Source organism: Macrotis lagotis, chromosome X, assembly GCF_037893015.1.
Source record: "Macrotis lagotis isolate mMagLag1 chromosome X, bilby.v1.9.chrom.fasta, whole genome shotgun sequence".
Classification (NCBI taxonomy): Eukaryota; Metazoa; Chordata; class Mammalia; order Peramelemorphia; family Peramelidae; genus Macrotis; species Macrotis lagotis.
In genome coordinates this window covers 386821249-386837711 of record NC_133666.1, presented here as the reverse complement: position 1 = coordinate 386837711, position 16463 = coordinate 386821249, and the positions used below count along the sequence as shown (strand labels likewise).

Below are 16463 nucleotides of genomic sequence, written 5' to 3'. Positions count from 1 at the left end.
ATTTCATTGGTATTGAGATCTCCCAATAAAGATGATTCCCCTCTACCAATGCTGGTTGGCAACAACTTTTAGCCTTAGAGTAGTACTTGGGCACAGAGAATTTAAGTAACTAACTTGACCCAGTTCTTCCTGATTACAAATAAAAATGTTAATGACACAAGCAGTGTTAATTATGATACAGCCAATACTATTAATATTTTATCCATCATATTGATACCTTAGAATCACTAGCTTCCTTCAAGACTCAGATCAATACTACTACTAGGCTTATATCCCAAAAATGATCAAAGGAAGAGAAAAAGGAGAAAAAGGACCTCATGTAAAAAAATATTTATAGCATCTTTTTTTAAGGTAGAAATGAACAGAAAAATGAGAGTGCCTATCATTTGGGTATTAGATGAACAATTACAAATATGACATACATTGTTGTGTCAAAGTGAATCATTTGAGAGAACTTAAGATGCAGAATAAGGCAGACTTTAGATATGACCAGTATTGGAATTTTATTTTTTTGTTTAACTATATATTTATTACAGGGGCTTCCTTTTTTTGTTTGTTTTTTAATAACAGGGAGGGGAAAGAAAATAAATACCTATTTATTGAAAAAGTAATATTTAAAGCCATTTAAAAAAGACTAAAGAAAGAAAAATAGCACTATAATAAAGGAGAAATATTGGATTTTTTTGTTTTCACAATGAAGTATTGTAATTTTCTTAATTCAGATCTATTTCTTTTTTTTAAATTTATTTAAGGTAATGGGGTTAAGTGATTTGCCCAGGGTCACACAGCTAGGCAATTATTAAGTGACTGAGGCCCAATTTGAACATAGGTACTCCTGACTCCAGGGCAAATGCTCTATCCACTGTGCCACCTAACTGCTCTTCTCTTTCTTTTTAAAAAATAATTTTCTATAATTTAAAAAATGTATTTGAAATGTATTGATTAAATTTTAATAATATTTACATTTATTATTTAGGAGCATCTCTAGCCCAAGATCGTGGAAAATTGGAGGCAAAAATTGAAGTTTTAACAACAGAGAATGAATCTCTTCGGAAGCTAAATGAGCGTGACAATGATTCATTAAAAATTAAGGTCAAAATTATAGAAGACCAAACCGAAACCATTAGAAAATTGAAAGAAGTGAGTTTAACATCATATTTGATATTAAGACTATCTTTTACTTAAGGAAAATATTGAGATGATAGATTTGTTAAACATTTATAATAGCTACTACAAGTTATACACAAAATTGTATTGATTGTCTAGAAGTAATCATAGAAATTTTTATGTTATATTTTTGACAGCATCACATTTTGTTTGTTATTTATTCAGCTACCAATTTGATATTTTCTTATTTTTAATCTTTCTAAAGCTAACTTTTCGTGGATTGACAGGAGAACATGCCAATTCTTTTTGCCTATCATTTGTGAACCAGCTCTTTGTAAACAAATTTTTTTTTGACATGGCTTTTTGTATATCTTTTTGTAACTCAATTCCTTTGTCCTTATTTTTAAACATATTGAATTCCAATAATTTGTTGAAATTAATTCAGGTAAAAATCTTCCTAATAGAAAATTGTTAGATATATTTTTTCTAGACCATAAACATCAAAAATTCTCTCTCTGACTTTTAGCTCGCCTGCTCATCCAAATTTAATCTTAATACTAGTTTATTTTACAAAGTAAAAAACAGTTTGAATTTTTAAAATTACCTAACAGTGAACTAGGTACTAGGGTGAATTCATAATAAATTCTCTGCATTGTTTATTAGTATTTCTTGACTCTTATAATATGGACTCTTTCTCAGTGGAACCCCAGAGGCTTTGCAGATCAGTTGATCTTTTTAAAATTTATTTTTATTTATTTCATTGACTATTTCCAACTTAAATGTAAAAAAAGTTTAACATTCATTTTAAAAAAATATTGAGTTCCAAAATCTCTATCTCTTGTCCCTCCCCCACTCCTTGGGAAAAAAAATTGCTTCAGCCTGCACTCAAGAATTCATCGGTTTTTGGGGTGGCTAGGTGGCGCAGTGGATAGAGCACTGGCTTTGGAGTCAGGAGTACCTGGGTTCAAATTCGGCCTCAGACACTTAATAATTACCTAGCCATGTGGCCTTGAGCAAGCCACTTAACCCCATTGCCTTGAAAAATCTTAAAAAAAAAAGAGTTCATCAGTTTTCTCTCTGAAGGTAGAAATTTTTCAGCATTGTATTGCTCAGAGTAACTAAATTTTTCACAGATGATCATCATAAAAATAATGATGTTACTGTGCAAAATGATTTCCTCATCCTGTTCATTTCATTTTTATCAGTTCATATAAGTCTTCCCAGTTTTTTCTGACTCATTTCTTTGTTTTGTTTTTGTAAGGCAATGGGATTAAATGATTTGCCCAAGGTCACACACCTATTTAATTATTGTCTGAGATTGGATTTGAACTCAGGTTCTCCTGAGTCCAAAGCCGGTGCTCTATCCACTTTGCCACCTAGCTGCCCCATCCTCTCCTTTTTTAAAGCATAATAGTTTTCCATCACAACCATATAACACAACTAGTACATTCTTCAATTGATAGACATCCTCTCTGTTTCTGGTTCTTTGCCACCACTAAAAGAACTGCCACAAATATTTTTGTATAAGTACTACAGGTCTTTTTTCCTTTTCTTTGATCTCTTTGGAATACAGACCTAGTGGTGATATTGCTGAGTCAAAGGATATGAACAATTTTATAGCTCTTTGGGAATAGTTCCAAGTTATTCTCCAGAATGATTGAATTGGTTCACAGTTTCACCAGCAGTGCATTAGTGTCCCAATTTTTCCACATCCTCTCTAGTATTTGTTATTTTTCTTTTCTATATTGTTAGCCCCAATCTGTCATGTTAGATGTGAGGTATCATTGTTTTAATTTACATTTTTTAAAAAAATTTATTTATTTTCAAATTTTACAATTTTTTCCCCTAATCTTGCTTCCCTCCCCCCCACCCTCCACAGAAGGCAGTCTGTTAATCTTTACCTTGTTTCCATGTGATCTAAGTTGAATGTGTTGAGAGAAAAATCATATCCTCAAGGAAAAAAAACAAAAGATAAGAGATAGAAAAATTACATAATAAGATAGCAGGTTTTTTTTTTTTAATTAAAGGTAATAGTCTTTGGTCTTTATTCACACTCCATAATTCTTTCTCTGGATACAGATGGTATTCTCCATTTTAGATACCCCAAAATTGTCCCTGATTGTTGCATTGATGGGATGAGAAAGTCCATTAAGCTTGACCATCAAACCCATGTTGCTGTTACAGTGTACAGTGTTCTAGTTCTCCTCATCCTGCTTAGCATCAGATCATGCAAATCCCTCCAGGCTTCCCTGAATTTCCATCCCTCCTGGTTTCTGATGGAACAATAGTGTTCCATAATGTACATATACCACAATTTGTTCAGCCATTCCAGAATTGTTGAACATTCACTGAATTTCCAATTCTTTGCCACCCCAAACAGAACTGCTATGAATATGTTTGTGCAAGTGATATTTTTACCCTTTTTCATAATCTCTTCAGGGTATAGACCCAGTAGTGGTATTGCTGGAGCAAAGGGTATGCACATTTTTATTGCTCTTTGGGTTTAATTCCAAATTACTCTCCAGAAAGGTTGGATGAGTTCACAGCTCCATCAACAGTGTATTAGTGTCCCAGATTTCCCTCATCCCTTCCAATGTTGATCATTGGCCAGTCTGAGAGGAGTAAGAGTTGGGACCTCAGAGATGCTTTAATTTGCATTTCTCTAATCAGGAATGATTTAGAGCAATTTTTCATGTGACTATGGATCATTTTGATTTCCTCATCTGTAAATTGCCTCTAGGGGTGGCTAGGTGGTACAGTGGATACAGCATGGACCCTGGAGTTAGGAGTACCCGAGTTCAAATCTGGCCTCAAGATACTTAATAATTACCTAGCTGTGTGGTCTTGGGATATGCCTCTGCATATCCTTTGACCATTTGTCAATTGGGGAATGGCTTGTTTGTGTGTTTTTTTTATAAATTTTACTCAGTTCTCTATATTTTAGAAATGAGCCCTTTGTCAGAAATACTAGTTGTAAAAGTTGTTTCCCAATTTACATTTCTTTTCCCCTTGGTTACAGTGGTTTTGTCTGTATAAAAGGTTTAATCTAATGTAATCAAAATTGTCTAGTTTGTTTTTAATGACGTTCTTTATCTCTTCCTTGGTCATAAACTGCTTCCCTTTCTATAGATCTGAAAGGTCAGCTCTTCCTTGATCTCCTAGTTTGCTAATAATATTGCTTTATATGACTAGATCCTGTATCCATTTTGATCTTACCTTGATATAGGGTGTGAGATGCTGGTCTAATCCAAGTTTCTCCAAGCTAACTTCCAATTTTTCCAACAGTTTTTACTGGAGAGAGTTTTTAGACCAGTAGCTGGACTCTTTGGGTTTATCAAACAGCAGATTATTATAATCATTTCCTGTTATCTCTTTTGCACCAAGTCTATTCCACTGATCCACCACTCTATTTCTTAACCAATACCAGACAGTTTTGATGACTAATCCTTTATAATATAATTTTAGATCTGGAAGGGCTAAGCCACCTTCTTTTGCACTTTTTTTCATTAAATCCCTGGAAATTCTTGACTTCTTATTTCTCCATGTGAATTTACTTACAATTTTTTCTAACTCATTAAAGTAATTTTTGGAATTTTGATTGGAAGGGTACTAGATAAGTAGTTTAATTTAGGTAGAAATCTCATTTTTATTATATTAGCTTGGCCTATCCATGAGCAGTTGATATTTGCCCAGTTATTTAAATCTGCTTTTATTTGTGTGAGAAGTGTTTTGTAATTATTTTCATAAAATTTCTGAGTCTGCCCGGGCAAGTAGACTCCCAAATATTTTGTATTGTCTGAAGTTACATTGAATGGGATTTCTCTTTCTAGCTCTTTCTGCTGTATCTTGCTAGTCGTATATAGAAATATTGAGGATTTATGAGGGTTTGTTTTATATCCCATGACTTTGCTAAGGTTGCTAATTGTTCCTTGTAGTTTTTTAGATTTTTTTTGGATTCTTTAGGTATACCATCATTGTTATCTACAAAGAGTGAGATTTTTATCTCTTCCTTCCCAATTCTAATTCCTTCTTTTTTCTTCTCTTATTGCTGAAGCTAACATTTCTAATATGATATTGAATAATAGTGGCAATAATGGGCATCCTTGTTTCACCCCTGATCTTATTGGGAATGCCTCTAGCTTATCCCCATTTTCTTTAATGCTTGTTGATGGTTTCAGATAGATACTGCTTATTATTCTAAGGAACAATCCATTTATTCCTGTGATTTCTAGTTTTTTTTAGTAGGAATGGGTACTGTATTTTATCAGACTTTTTCAGCATCTATTGAAACAATCATGATTTCTGAGAGGTTTGTTATTGATATAATTAATCATACCAGCAGTTTTCCTAATCTTAAAAAAAACAATTCTTGGTTTTATTTATCAGTTCAATAGTTTTTTTGCTTTCAATTTTATTAATTTCTCCTTAAACTTTTAGAGATTATAATTTTATATTTAATTGGAAGGTTTTAATTTGTTCTTTCTCTGTTTTTAGTTGCATGTTTAGTTCATTGATTTCCTCTTTCTCTAATTTATTTATGTAAACATTTAAAGATATAATATATCCCCTGACAACTGCCTTAGCTGTATTCCATAAATTTTGATATGTTGTCTCATTATAGTCATTATCTAGGATGAAATCATTAATTCTTTTTATAATTTGTTTTTTGATCCATTCATTCTTTAAAATGAGGTTATTTAATTTCCAATTAGTTCTAAGTCTATCTCTCCCTGCCCATTATTGTAGATGATTTTTATTGCAGTATGATCTGAGAAGGATGTATTCACTATTTCTGTGTTTCTGCATTTGATTATTAGGTTTTTATGCCCTAGTACATGATCAATTTTTTGTGTTATTGCCATGTACTGCAGAAAAAAAAAGTATATTCCTTTCTATCCCCATTCAGTTTTCTCCAAAGGTCTACCTTGCCTAGGTTTTCTAACAATCTATTTATTTATTTATTTGTTTATTTTATGGTTAGATTTATCTAAATCTGAGAACAGGAGGTTGAGGTCTCCCACCAGTAGAGTTTTGCTGTCTATGTCTTTCTATAACCCATTCAACTTCTCCTTTAAGAATTTGGATGGCACATACATATTTAGTATTGAAATTACTTTATTGTCTATGGTAACTTTTGGGAAGATACAGTTTCTTTCCTTTAATGATATCTATTTTTGCAGCTGCTTTGTCAGAGACAAGGATTGCTATCCCTGCTTTTTTCACTCCAGCTGTAGCAAAATATATTTTGTTCAAACCTTTTACCTTTACTCTATATGTATCTCTCTGCTACCCAGTTTCTGAGTTTGTCTTGATTAATATACTCCTATGTATTTTTATATTATCTTTAGTTATTTTAAATAGAATTTCTCTATCTCTTCCTGTTGAATTTTTTCTTTTTGGTAGTATTTAGAAATGGTGATAATATTATGTGGGCTTACTTATATTTTACAACTTTACTAAAAGTGTTAATTGTTTCAACTAGCTTATTTTAGTTTTGTTTTTTAAGTTGATTCTCTAGGATTCTCATGTCATCTGCAAAGAGTGATAGTTTTCATTCCTCATAACCATATTTTTATTCCTCCTATTTTCTTTTTGTTTTATTGTCATAGTTTTATTGCATTTCTTATTTTATTGCATTTCTCATACAGTATTGAATGATAGTGGTTATAATGAACATTCTTGCTTCACCCCTGATCTTATGGGGAAGGCTTCAAGTTCATTCCCGTTATATATTTTGCTGGTGGTTTAAAGTAGATAGTAGTTACTATTTTAAGTAAGGCTTCATTGATTCTTGTGCTTTCGAGTGTTTTAAATAGGAATAGGTATTGCATTTTGTCAAAGACTTTTTCCTGAATTTATTAATATGATATAAGATTTTGGTTGTTTTGTTTTTGATAGTTATGCTTTTCATTTTCCTGATGTTGAACCTGCTGTATATTGTTGGTATAAATCCGATCTGGCTATATGTATGGTCTTTGTGAAATTAGTCTGTAGTTTTCTTTCTTTGATTTTGCTTTCCCTGGTTTAGGTATCAAAACCATATTTTGTATTCATAGAAGGAATTGGTAGGGCTCCTTTACCTTTTTTTTTTTTAAGATAATTTATATAGCATTTGCTCAAGAGTTCCTTAAATGTTTGGTAGAATTCATTTGTAAATCCATTTTTCTGTGGTGATTTTTTTCCCCTTTATCCCCTCTCTTTCTATTTCTCTTTAAGGTAAAAGAGATTTTGTATACTCAACTAAATATGTATGTTTTCCTCTCTATGAGCCAGTTCTGATGAAAACAGATTTCAAGCATTGCCTACTACCCCAGATCCCACACTATTCTCTCCACCTGTAATAGCTCTTTCTTAGCTCTCCATGTGAGATAATTTATCCCATTCTAACTCTCCCTTCCATCTTCTTTCAGTGCAGTCTTTTTCTCAACACTTACTTTTGGATTTTTTATGATATCAGCCTTCATAGTTAACTTATACCCATGCCCTCTGTCTGTTTATACTCCTAATTGCCCTTATAATGATACAGTTATTAAGAGATCATTTTCCCATGAAGTAATCTTTTCTCTTGCCTGTTTACTCTTTCATGCTTCTCTTGAGTCTTATATTTGAAAATAAGATTTTCTGTTCAGCTCAAGTCTTTTCATCAGGAATACTTGAAAAATCTCTATTTCATTGAATTGTCATTTTTTTCCCTCAGTTCTGCTGACTAGGTTATTCTTGATTGTTCTTGTAATTCCTTTGCTTTCCAGACTATCAATCCATGCCATCTGATTCATTAATGTAGAAGCTGCTAAATCTTGTGTTATCCAGATTGTGGCTCCATGATATTTGAATTGTTTCATTCAGGGTGCTTGCAGTATTTTTTCCTTGACCAAGGAATTCTAGAATTTGGCTATAATATTCCTGGAAGTTTTCATTTTGGAATATCTTTCAAGAAGTGGTTGGTGAATTCTTTCAAATTTCTATTTTACCTTCTGATTCCAGGATATCAGGGCAGATAATTTATTAAACTATGGTGTCTAGGCTCTTTTTTTGATCATGGTTTTCAAGGAGTCCAATAATTCTTAAATCTATTTTCCAGTTCAGTTCTTTTTTCAATGAGATGTCTCACATTTTTCTATTTTTTTGATTGATTTTTGGTGTCACATGGAGTCATGAGCTTCCACTTAATCCAATTCTAATTTTTAAGAAATTATTTTCCTTGGTGATCTTTTGAACCCCTTTTTCCATTTGGTCAGTTTTGCTTTTTTTTTTTTTTTTTTTAGGTTTTTGCAAGGCAAATGGGGTTAAGTGGCTTGCCCAAGGCCACACAGCTAGGTAATTATTAAGTGTCTGAGATCGAATTTGAACCCAGGTACTCCTGACTCCAAGGCTGGTGCTTTATCCACTACGCCACCTAGCTGCCCCAGTTTTACTTTTTAAAGAATTGTCTTTTTTTTTTAACATTTTTTTAGGTTTTTTTTTTGCAAGGCAACTGGGTTAAGTGGCTTGCCCAAGGCCACACAGCTAGCTAATTATTAAGTGTCTGAGCCCGGATTTGAACTCAGGTACTCCTGACTCCACGGCCCGTGCTCTATCCACTGTGCCACCTAGCCACCCCACCTTTATCTCTTTCTGATCATTTCCTAGTTATCTTTATCATCTTTGATTTGAGAGCTCTTGAAGCTGCTGCTGATTCTATCATTCCTACCTAGCTTCACCACTGGTCTTACATCCATGTGGTCTCTGGCTCAGACTCCACCCCCCTCACAGATCTCTCCTTCCAACTTCCAAAGCTGCCTGGTGTTGGAAAAATGTCTCTCCCTGATCTTTTGTTGGCTCTGCTACTCCAGGATAGAGATTCTTTTTCAAAGTTGTTTGGAGGGAAATGTTGAAGAGAGCACAGAAAAATTTTTCCTCTTATATCTTAGTCTCATTCCCTAGTTGATGTTCTCATGCCTTATCAAAAGATAATAGACTTCTGTGGATACCAAAATTGATATTTGATCATGCTTATATGTATTCATGGGGAGCTAAGGGAAAAGTTGGGGAAAGAAAAGTATTATCTGGTAGGATTTTGATATAGAATTTATAGTTACTATTTTCAGCAGATCAGTGTTAGTGTTAGGTGAGGAAAAGGTAGTGATTACCTGACCAAAAGGAACACATTTTCCTCAAATAGTACAGAACAGGATGCTTGAAGTATTTCCTAATTTTTCCTTTGAGAATATGAGGTACAGAGCATCAATATTCCTCATATGTCAATTTTCCAGATTACCAAGTAGCCAACATCCTGGACATTAAAAACCTTCTCTTCCTTTTTATAAAACGAATGTAAATACCCACCTCTTCTCTCCCCCCCAAGCATTTTCAGCAGAGATTTTGAACATGAATTTAATTTTTATCTATATTCATATCTTTCACATATTCATAATCTTTTTTTGAATGAATCATCACCTATTTTTAGTTTTTTAATTCCTTCACCTTCTAAAAACTCTTATAATAATAATGTATATTTTTCTGCTTAATCTGAGTTAATTTTGAAAATCATTCTTAAGGACAAGGGATTATATTTTATGATTTCATTGTCCTAGACCATTAGAATTGGAATTCTAACAGAATCCTTGGAGTGTTTTTTTTTTTTAAAAAAACTTCTTGTAGTTCATAATTGATTGCTTAGTTTATTTTAATTAATCACTTAGTGAAATAATAGCAAAAAAATAAAGGATCAAAATTTTTGATAATCCTTGTTCTCATTTAATATAAACAACTACTGCTTATTTATATTGCTTATAAATTTAAAAGTAAATGTTTTCATTAAAATGCCTTACTTGGTAAACTTCTAAATTGTTTTCTTAAGCTTGAGATAATCTTTTTCTTGCATTATCTTGTAAAGTAGCAACACAGAGACATTTCAGGGACAGTAAAAAATAAACAAGGTATTGATTTTTCTGCAAAGAATTTACAGGAAAGAGATGAATATATTAGAAAGTTACGAGAAGAAATCATTGAAATGCAAAAAAATACTCAAGAACAGCTTGATGAAAAAGCTGTACAACTGGAAGAGCTATTGGAGAAACTGGAGCAGCACTGTGAGAGAAAAGAGGACCTAAAACAGCAGTTGAAAGAAAAGGATGCAGAACTTGAGGAAATTGGGAAAGCCTACAGGTATGAGACAATATCATCATCATTATCATAACTAGTATTTATTAGGTACCTACTGTGAGTCAAGCATTATTCTAATATACACTTTACAAATATTAGCTCATTTAATGCTCACAGTAATCCTGAGAAGTAGGTGTTGTTATTATTCCCATTTTGTAGATGAGGAAAGTGGGGCAATCAGAGGCTCACATAGCTACTATGTACCTGGGACTAGGGCTGGATTTGATCTCTGGTTTTCCAGACTCCAGGCCTAGCACTCCAATTTGCTGTCTTCTAAATGAATGAAAAGCTTCTATGGTACATGAAACTCACATGAAATCTGGGAAGACGTACATGATGTTGAGTGACATGAACAGAACTAGAACATTGTACACATCAACAGCAACATTGTATGATGATCAGCTATGATACACTTAGAGCTCTTCTCAGCAATGTAATGATCTAAAGGACTTGTAATGGAAAATGTCATTCACATATAGAGAGGAAATGATGGAATCTGAATATAGACTGAAGCCTACTATTTTCACTTTTTTAAAAATTTGTGTTTTTTTCTTCTCATTTTTCCCTTTTGTTCTGATTTTGAATTGCAAATATGATTAACATGGTTGTACATGTTTGACTTATATCAGACTATTTGCTGTCAAGGGGAGGAAGGGGAAGGGAAAGGGAGAGAGAGAGAAAAATTTGCAACTTAGAGTCTTACAAAAAGTGAATGTTGAAAACTGTTGAAAAAAATTTTTTTAAATTAATATGAAGATTTCTTTCTAAAACCTTTTACTTTCATTTCAGTGCAATTAATAAGAAGTGGAAAGATAAAGGAGAACTACTAAGTGGTCTTGAGACACAAGTTAAACAAATGAAAGAAAAATTTGAAACCAAGGAAAAGAAACTCATTGAGGAAAGAGACAAAAGTCTTCAAAATCAAAAGTAAAATTATTTTTAAATAACTTGGAATTTTTTTGTTTAGAAGCAGATATTTATGTTAGTAGAAAAAATATTCTTTTAGAAAGTAATAATAAAGAAATAAGTAAAGTCACTAAAGAAAAAGACTAATTTGTATGTGCTTCCTGTAGGGCTGCATTGGAAAGGCTTCATTCTATGGATAATAGTTTTAGAAAACAACTTGAATCAATGGTTGTAGCCCATCAGACAGAACTTCTACAATTGACAAACGAAAAACAAAAGCAAATTGATGCTGCAAATGAAAAGGTAATGCAACACATCTTTTAATTTTCATATCCAGGATAACATTTTTTTCCATTAAAGATTTTATTTTTTTGAGTTTTATAATTTTTCCCCTAATCTTACTTCCCTCCCCCTACCCCCCCCCAGAAAGCAGTTTGTCAGTCTTTACATTGTTTCCATGTTGTACATTGATCCAAATTGAGTGTGATGAGAGGAAATCATATCCTTAAGGAAGAAACATAAAGTATAAGAGATAACAAGATCAGACACCATGATATCAGGTTTTTTTTCCTAAATTAAAGGAAATAGTCCTTGAACTTTGTTCAAATTCCACAGTTCTTTATCTGGATACAGATGGTATTTTCCATTGCAGATAACCCCAAATTGTCCCTGATTGCTGCACTGATGAAATGAGCAAGTCCATTAAGGTTGATCATCATGTTGTTGTTAGGGTATACAGTGTTTTTCTGGTTCTGCTCATCTCACTCAGCATCAGTTTGTGCAAATCCCTCCAGGCTTCCCTGAATTCCCATCCCTCCTGGTTTCTAATAGAACAGTAGTGTTCCATGACATATATGTACCACAGTTTGCTAAGCCATTCCCCAATTGAAGGACATTTACTTGATTTCCAATTCTTTGCCACCACAAACAGGGCTGCTATGACTATTTTTGTACAAGTGATGTTTTTACCCTTTTTCATCATCTCTTCAGGGTAGTATAGACCCAGTAGTGGTATTGCTGGATCAAAGGGTAATAGTTCCAAATTTCTCTCCAGAAAGGTTGGATGAATTCACAGCTCCACCAACAATGCATTAGTGTCCCACATTTCCCACATTCCTTCCAACAGTGATCATTATCCTCTCTGGTCATATTGGCCAGTCTGAGAGGTGAGAGGTGGTACCTCAGAGAAGCTTTAATTTGCATTTCTCTAATAAGTAATGATTTAGAGCAATTTTTCATATGACTATGGATGGCTTTGATCTCCTCATCTGTAAATTGCCTTTGCATGCAGGATAACATTTTAGAATTAAGTGGAGTGAGTCATGTAATTGTGGTAGAGAAGGAAAAAGAGGACAGATTTGAAGTCTGCGAATGTAAAGAATGATGCCTTTTAGTAGTTGTCTGGTATCTCTTAGGTCCATTAGAGTTGTTGCTTAGGAGACCCTTTACTAAATTTTGATCTCAATATGGATCCACTAGTGTACTGTGTTCTACAACCATACATTGTATCCTTATGCATAGCCAGAGCTATTTCAGAAGAATGTGTTTGGTAAAAGACTAATGATGAATTAGTACAATCCATCATTGCCCCCTGGAAAATACTGCCCAAAGGAAATGCTTTTCTGATGGAGCATCATAAACATCTTCTTAATTTATTTAGTTTCAGTGACAGTTTTAAAAAGAGGAAGTTTAAGAGAGGCAAACAATAAAGTATGGTTTTTAATTTTGATTATTTAATTAAGTCTGATTGTTAATTTTGAAATATTAATTAAAATGCAAATATATCCGTATGACATTTGGGGATTCAGAATTGAAAATTGGGAAAAATGTCAGAAATAGAAAGGCAAGTCAGTATCCAGAGTAAATGTGATACTTCAAATTGTAGGAATGGGTATTATGTCACCTGAATAATTTACAGAAAAAAGAGAAAATAAGAAAGCTTTAGATTCAGCCTAAATGGAATAAGGTAGGTGATATTATTTTGCTTCAGAATGTAGTTCTTAAATTCAGTTCAGCAAATATTTATTAAATATACATTATATGCTTAACATTCTCTTAGATTCTGTGGAGAAATTCTAAACAAAAAGAAAATAACCCCAGTATAAGATAGTTCTATCTAACAAAGAGCAGTTATTTTCCTTAGGAGGCAGATAAAGCAATCAGTTGTAAAAATAAAATACAAATAAAATAGCTAGTGCCAAGATGAATAGTAAAGACAGTAAGAGGAAAAAATCTTTAGAGAATGAAGAAATTTAGGTTTTAGACTGTAGATTTAGAGCTAGAAAGAGGCTTTTCATTTTCCAGAAGAGGAAACTGCGACTCAGAGAGGTTAAGTGACTAGCCCCGGGTAATGCAACTTAATTACACAGCAAAACCAAAACTTGAACACAGGTTGTTTTATACTCCTAAGCCAATGCATTTCCCTCTACATCTATTTTTTGAAGAAGAGGAAGATTATGGATACCAATTGATGAGATTAAAATAACCCTGAGTAGACTGAAATTGAGGATTGTTTGTAGGGAATGACAGGAAATGGGGTTGAATAAAAATTGTATTTCCCAGAAAATTAGTGATCTGAGAACTTATTTAAACCTAATGGAATCAAACTGAAATAGAAATGTATCCTAATGAGTGTTTTATTGACTTGGAAAACCATAAATTAATATTATGGTTTTATTTAATTTGTTAAACATTTCCCAATTACATTTTCATGTGGTTCCCCTTGGTACTCTGGAGTTTGTCACCTCTGATTTAGTCCATCCTTTTCATTGTATAAATTAGAAAACTGAGGGGCAGCTCAGTGTTGCAGTGGATGCATCACTGGCTCTGGACTCAGAACCAGAGTTCAAATCTGGCCTCAGACACTTAATAATTACCTAGCTATGTGACCTTAGGCAAGTCGTTTAACCCATTGCCTTGCAAAAACTAAAAAAAAAAAGAAAAGAAAGAACATTGAGGCAGGGTTAGGAAAACTGACTTTCCTGGGAGTATACAGCTTTGTAGTGGTAGCACTAGGTCAGGAGCCCAAGTCTCTGGATTCCTAGTACAGGATTCTTTTCACTGAACTATGTTTATTTTCTTCTTAGGATAGAGTGGGGCAATATTTGGGAGGATTTTGGAAAATAGGCAAGAGAACTTGAAATTTTGAGGACCAGAGAGGATTACCAAGTGTTTCTGAGCAGCACATTGTGATGAAAGTTTAGTTTCAAACAAAACAGCTATGTTTTCCCAGAGGGAGAGTACCTAGAGTCAAGAAGACTTGAGTTCTAATGTAGTCTGAAATACTGACTCTGTGACCCTGCTCAACTCACTTTGCCTATTTTCTCATCTTTAAAATGTAAAAATAATGGTTATAACTGTGGGTTATAAAATAGCCTATGGAGGGGTGGAGCCAAGATGGCAACAAGAAGGGATTAAGTCTTAGGAGCTCTCTGATAAAACTCATCAGCTAAGGACTCTAACTAAACTTTCAAGAGACAGAACCCACAAAGGGACCCAGTGAGGCAGTTCTCCTACTCAAGGTAACCTGGAAAAGAGCAGAAAGGCTCTGCTCCCCGGGGTCGGAGGGGTGGCCCGTCAGAACCAAAGAACTTCAGCCTCCCAGAGGCAGCCCCAGGGCGCTGGGAGCCGGGGCTCACAGCAGCGGGGGAGTCTCCTGAGCTGCACCCCGAGGAGCACCGGGCACAAAGTGGGGGAACAGCAAGGGACCTCTTCCAGAGCGAGCACGTGGAGCCCAGCCCTCAGGGCACACAGGGAGCAGCTTGGTCTTTCTGCAGCCCAGAGCTGGAAACAGAAGCGGGCTGAGCCTGTAAGCAGGAGCCCCCAGGGCATGAGCCCATTGAGCTGAGGGAGGGGAGTGAAGAGAGAGACTGCAGAGCTCTATCCTCTGCCCCTGGAACAGGACTCTGGGGTTCTGACCACATTCAGATCCTGATCACAGTCTAGGCCCCCCCACAGAACAGCAGGGCCCCCCCACCTCAGCCCCGTGGCAGAGGGAGGTGCTTATGGTCATTCACAGACCAGGAGGGAGGACAGAGCCTCACACACTGAGACCCTTGTGGGAGTGTCCCAAAAGCTCAGGAAGCACCCCAAACCAGGTCCAGGCTGGGAAAATGAGCAAGCAGAGAAACAAAAGGAAGACTATTGAGAAATATTTTGCAAATGAGCCCAAGAAGGATCAAAATACTCAGAGAGGGGGGAAATATGAGGGACTTAATGATGATGAACTGCATGTATTCCTGCATAGAAAAATGACACTGATAATACTCATATGAACCTTCTCAGTTAATAGAGCAGGTAGAGAGAGCTTTTATAGTTGAAGCACAGGAAAAAGCTGAATTCGAAGATAAAATATGGTGTAAAAATGGAGTCAATAGAAAAAAAAAGGGAAATGGAATGGGAGAAAGAAAAAGGAGAGGGGGAGTAGTCCAAGATATTTCACATAAGATTTTTCTTTATTACAATGAGCTATTGCAATGGTATGGAAGGGAGGAGGCAAAGGGGAATGAGGGAACCTTTGCTCTCATCAGAGATGGCTAGGAGCATATATACTCAATGGGGTATAGACATCTGGAGTAAGAAGGAGGGGGGGGGGGTAGGGGTGGGGATGTGAATAAAGGAGGAGAGGATGGACCATGGAGGGACAGTGGTCAGATATAACACATTTTCTTTCTTCTTGGCAAGGGGCTGGGATTGGAAGGCCTGTCCAGGACCATATGGCCAGGTGGATTCTGGGCCTAAGGGGTGGTGTGGGGGCTCAGGGCTTCTTGGTCCCAGGACCAGGGATCTGTCTGCTGAGCCAGTCAACGACCCTACAGCAGAGTCAGAGTGAAAGGGGAGAGAAAATAGAGTACATGGTAGTGGAGAAATAAGAAAGGAGGGAGTTGCGATCAGCAGTGGCAACGGTGGAAAAATATGGAAGTAACTTTTGTGATGGACTTACCATAAAGAATGAGATCCACCCATGACAGAGTTGTTGGTGTTGGAACAAAGACTCAAGCACATTTTTTGTTATTATTTAGGGGAGGGTGCAGGGCAAGTGGGGCTGGATGGCCTGCCAGAGGCCACATAGCAGGGTGATCTTTGGGTGTCTGGGGCCGGATTTGGACCGAGGTACTCCTGGCTCAAGGGCCAATGCTCTGTCTGCCACCCAGCCACCCCTACTATTATTACTATTTTATTTTATTTTGGGTCTTTTTTTTCTTCTTTTTGGTTTTTGCAAGGCGCAGTGGGGATCGGGTGGCTTGCATGTCACACAGCTGGGTGATTGTTGGGTTTACGAGGCTGGATATGGGCTTGGGTGCTCA

At 35.3% G+C, this 16463-nt stretch overlaps 1 protein-coding gene across 4 annotated transcripts in view; it reads left to right on the top strand.

Annotated features, from left to right (window-relative positions):
* The window catches only part of LRRCC1 (leucine rich repeat and coiled-coil centrosomal protein 1), a 55463-nt gene that overhangs the window by 32049 nt on the left and 6951 nt on the right, over positions 1-16463 (top strand). For all 4 annotated transcript variants that reach the window (XM_074206854.1, XM_074206853.1, XM_074206852.1 and 1 more), the window contains 4 exons: positions 977-1140; positions 10046-10254; positions 11041-11178; positions 11325-11460. In XM_074206854.1, the coding sequence (XP_074062955.1) occupies positions 977-1140; positions 10046-10254; positions 11041-11178; positions 11325-11460 (647 nt within the window). The remainder of the gene's footprint in view (positions 1-976; positions 1141-10045; positions 10255-11040; positions 11179-11324; positions 11461-16463) is intronic.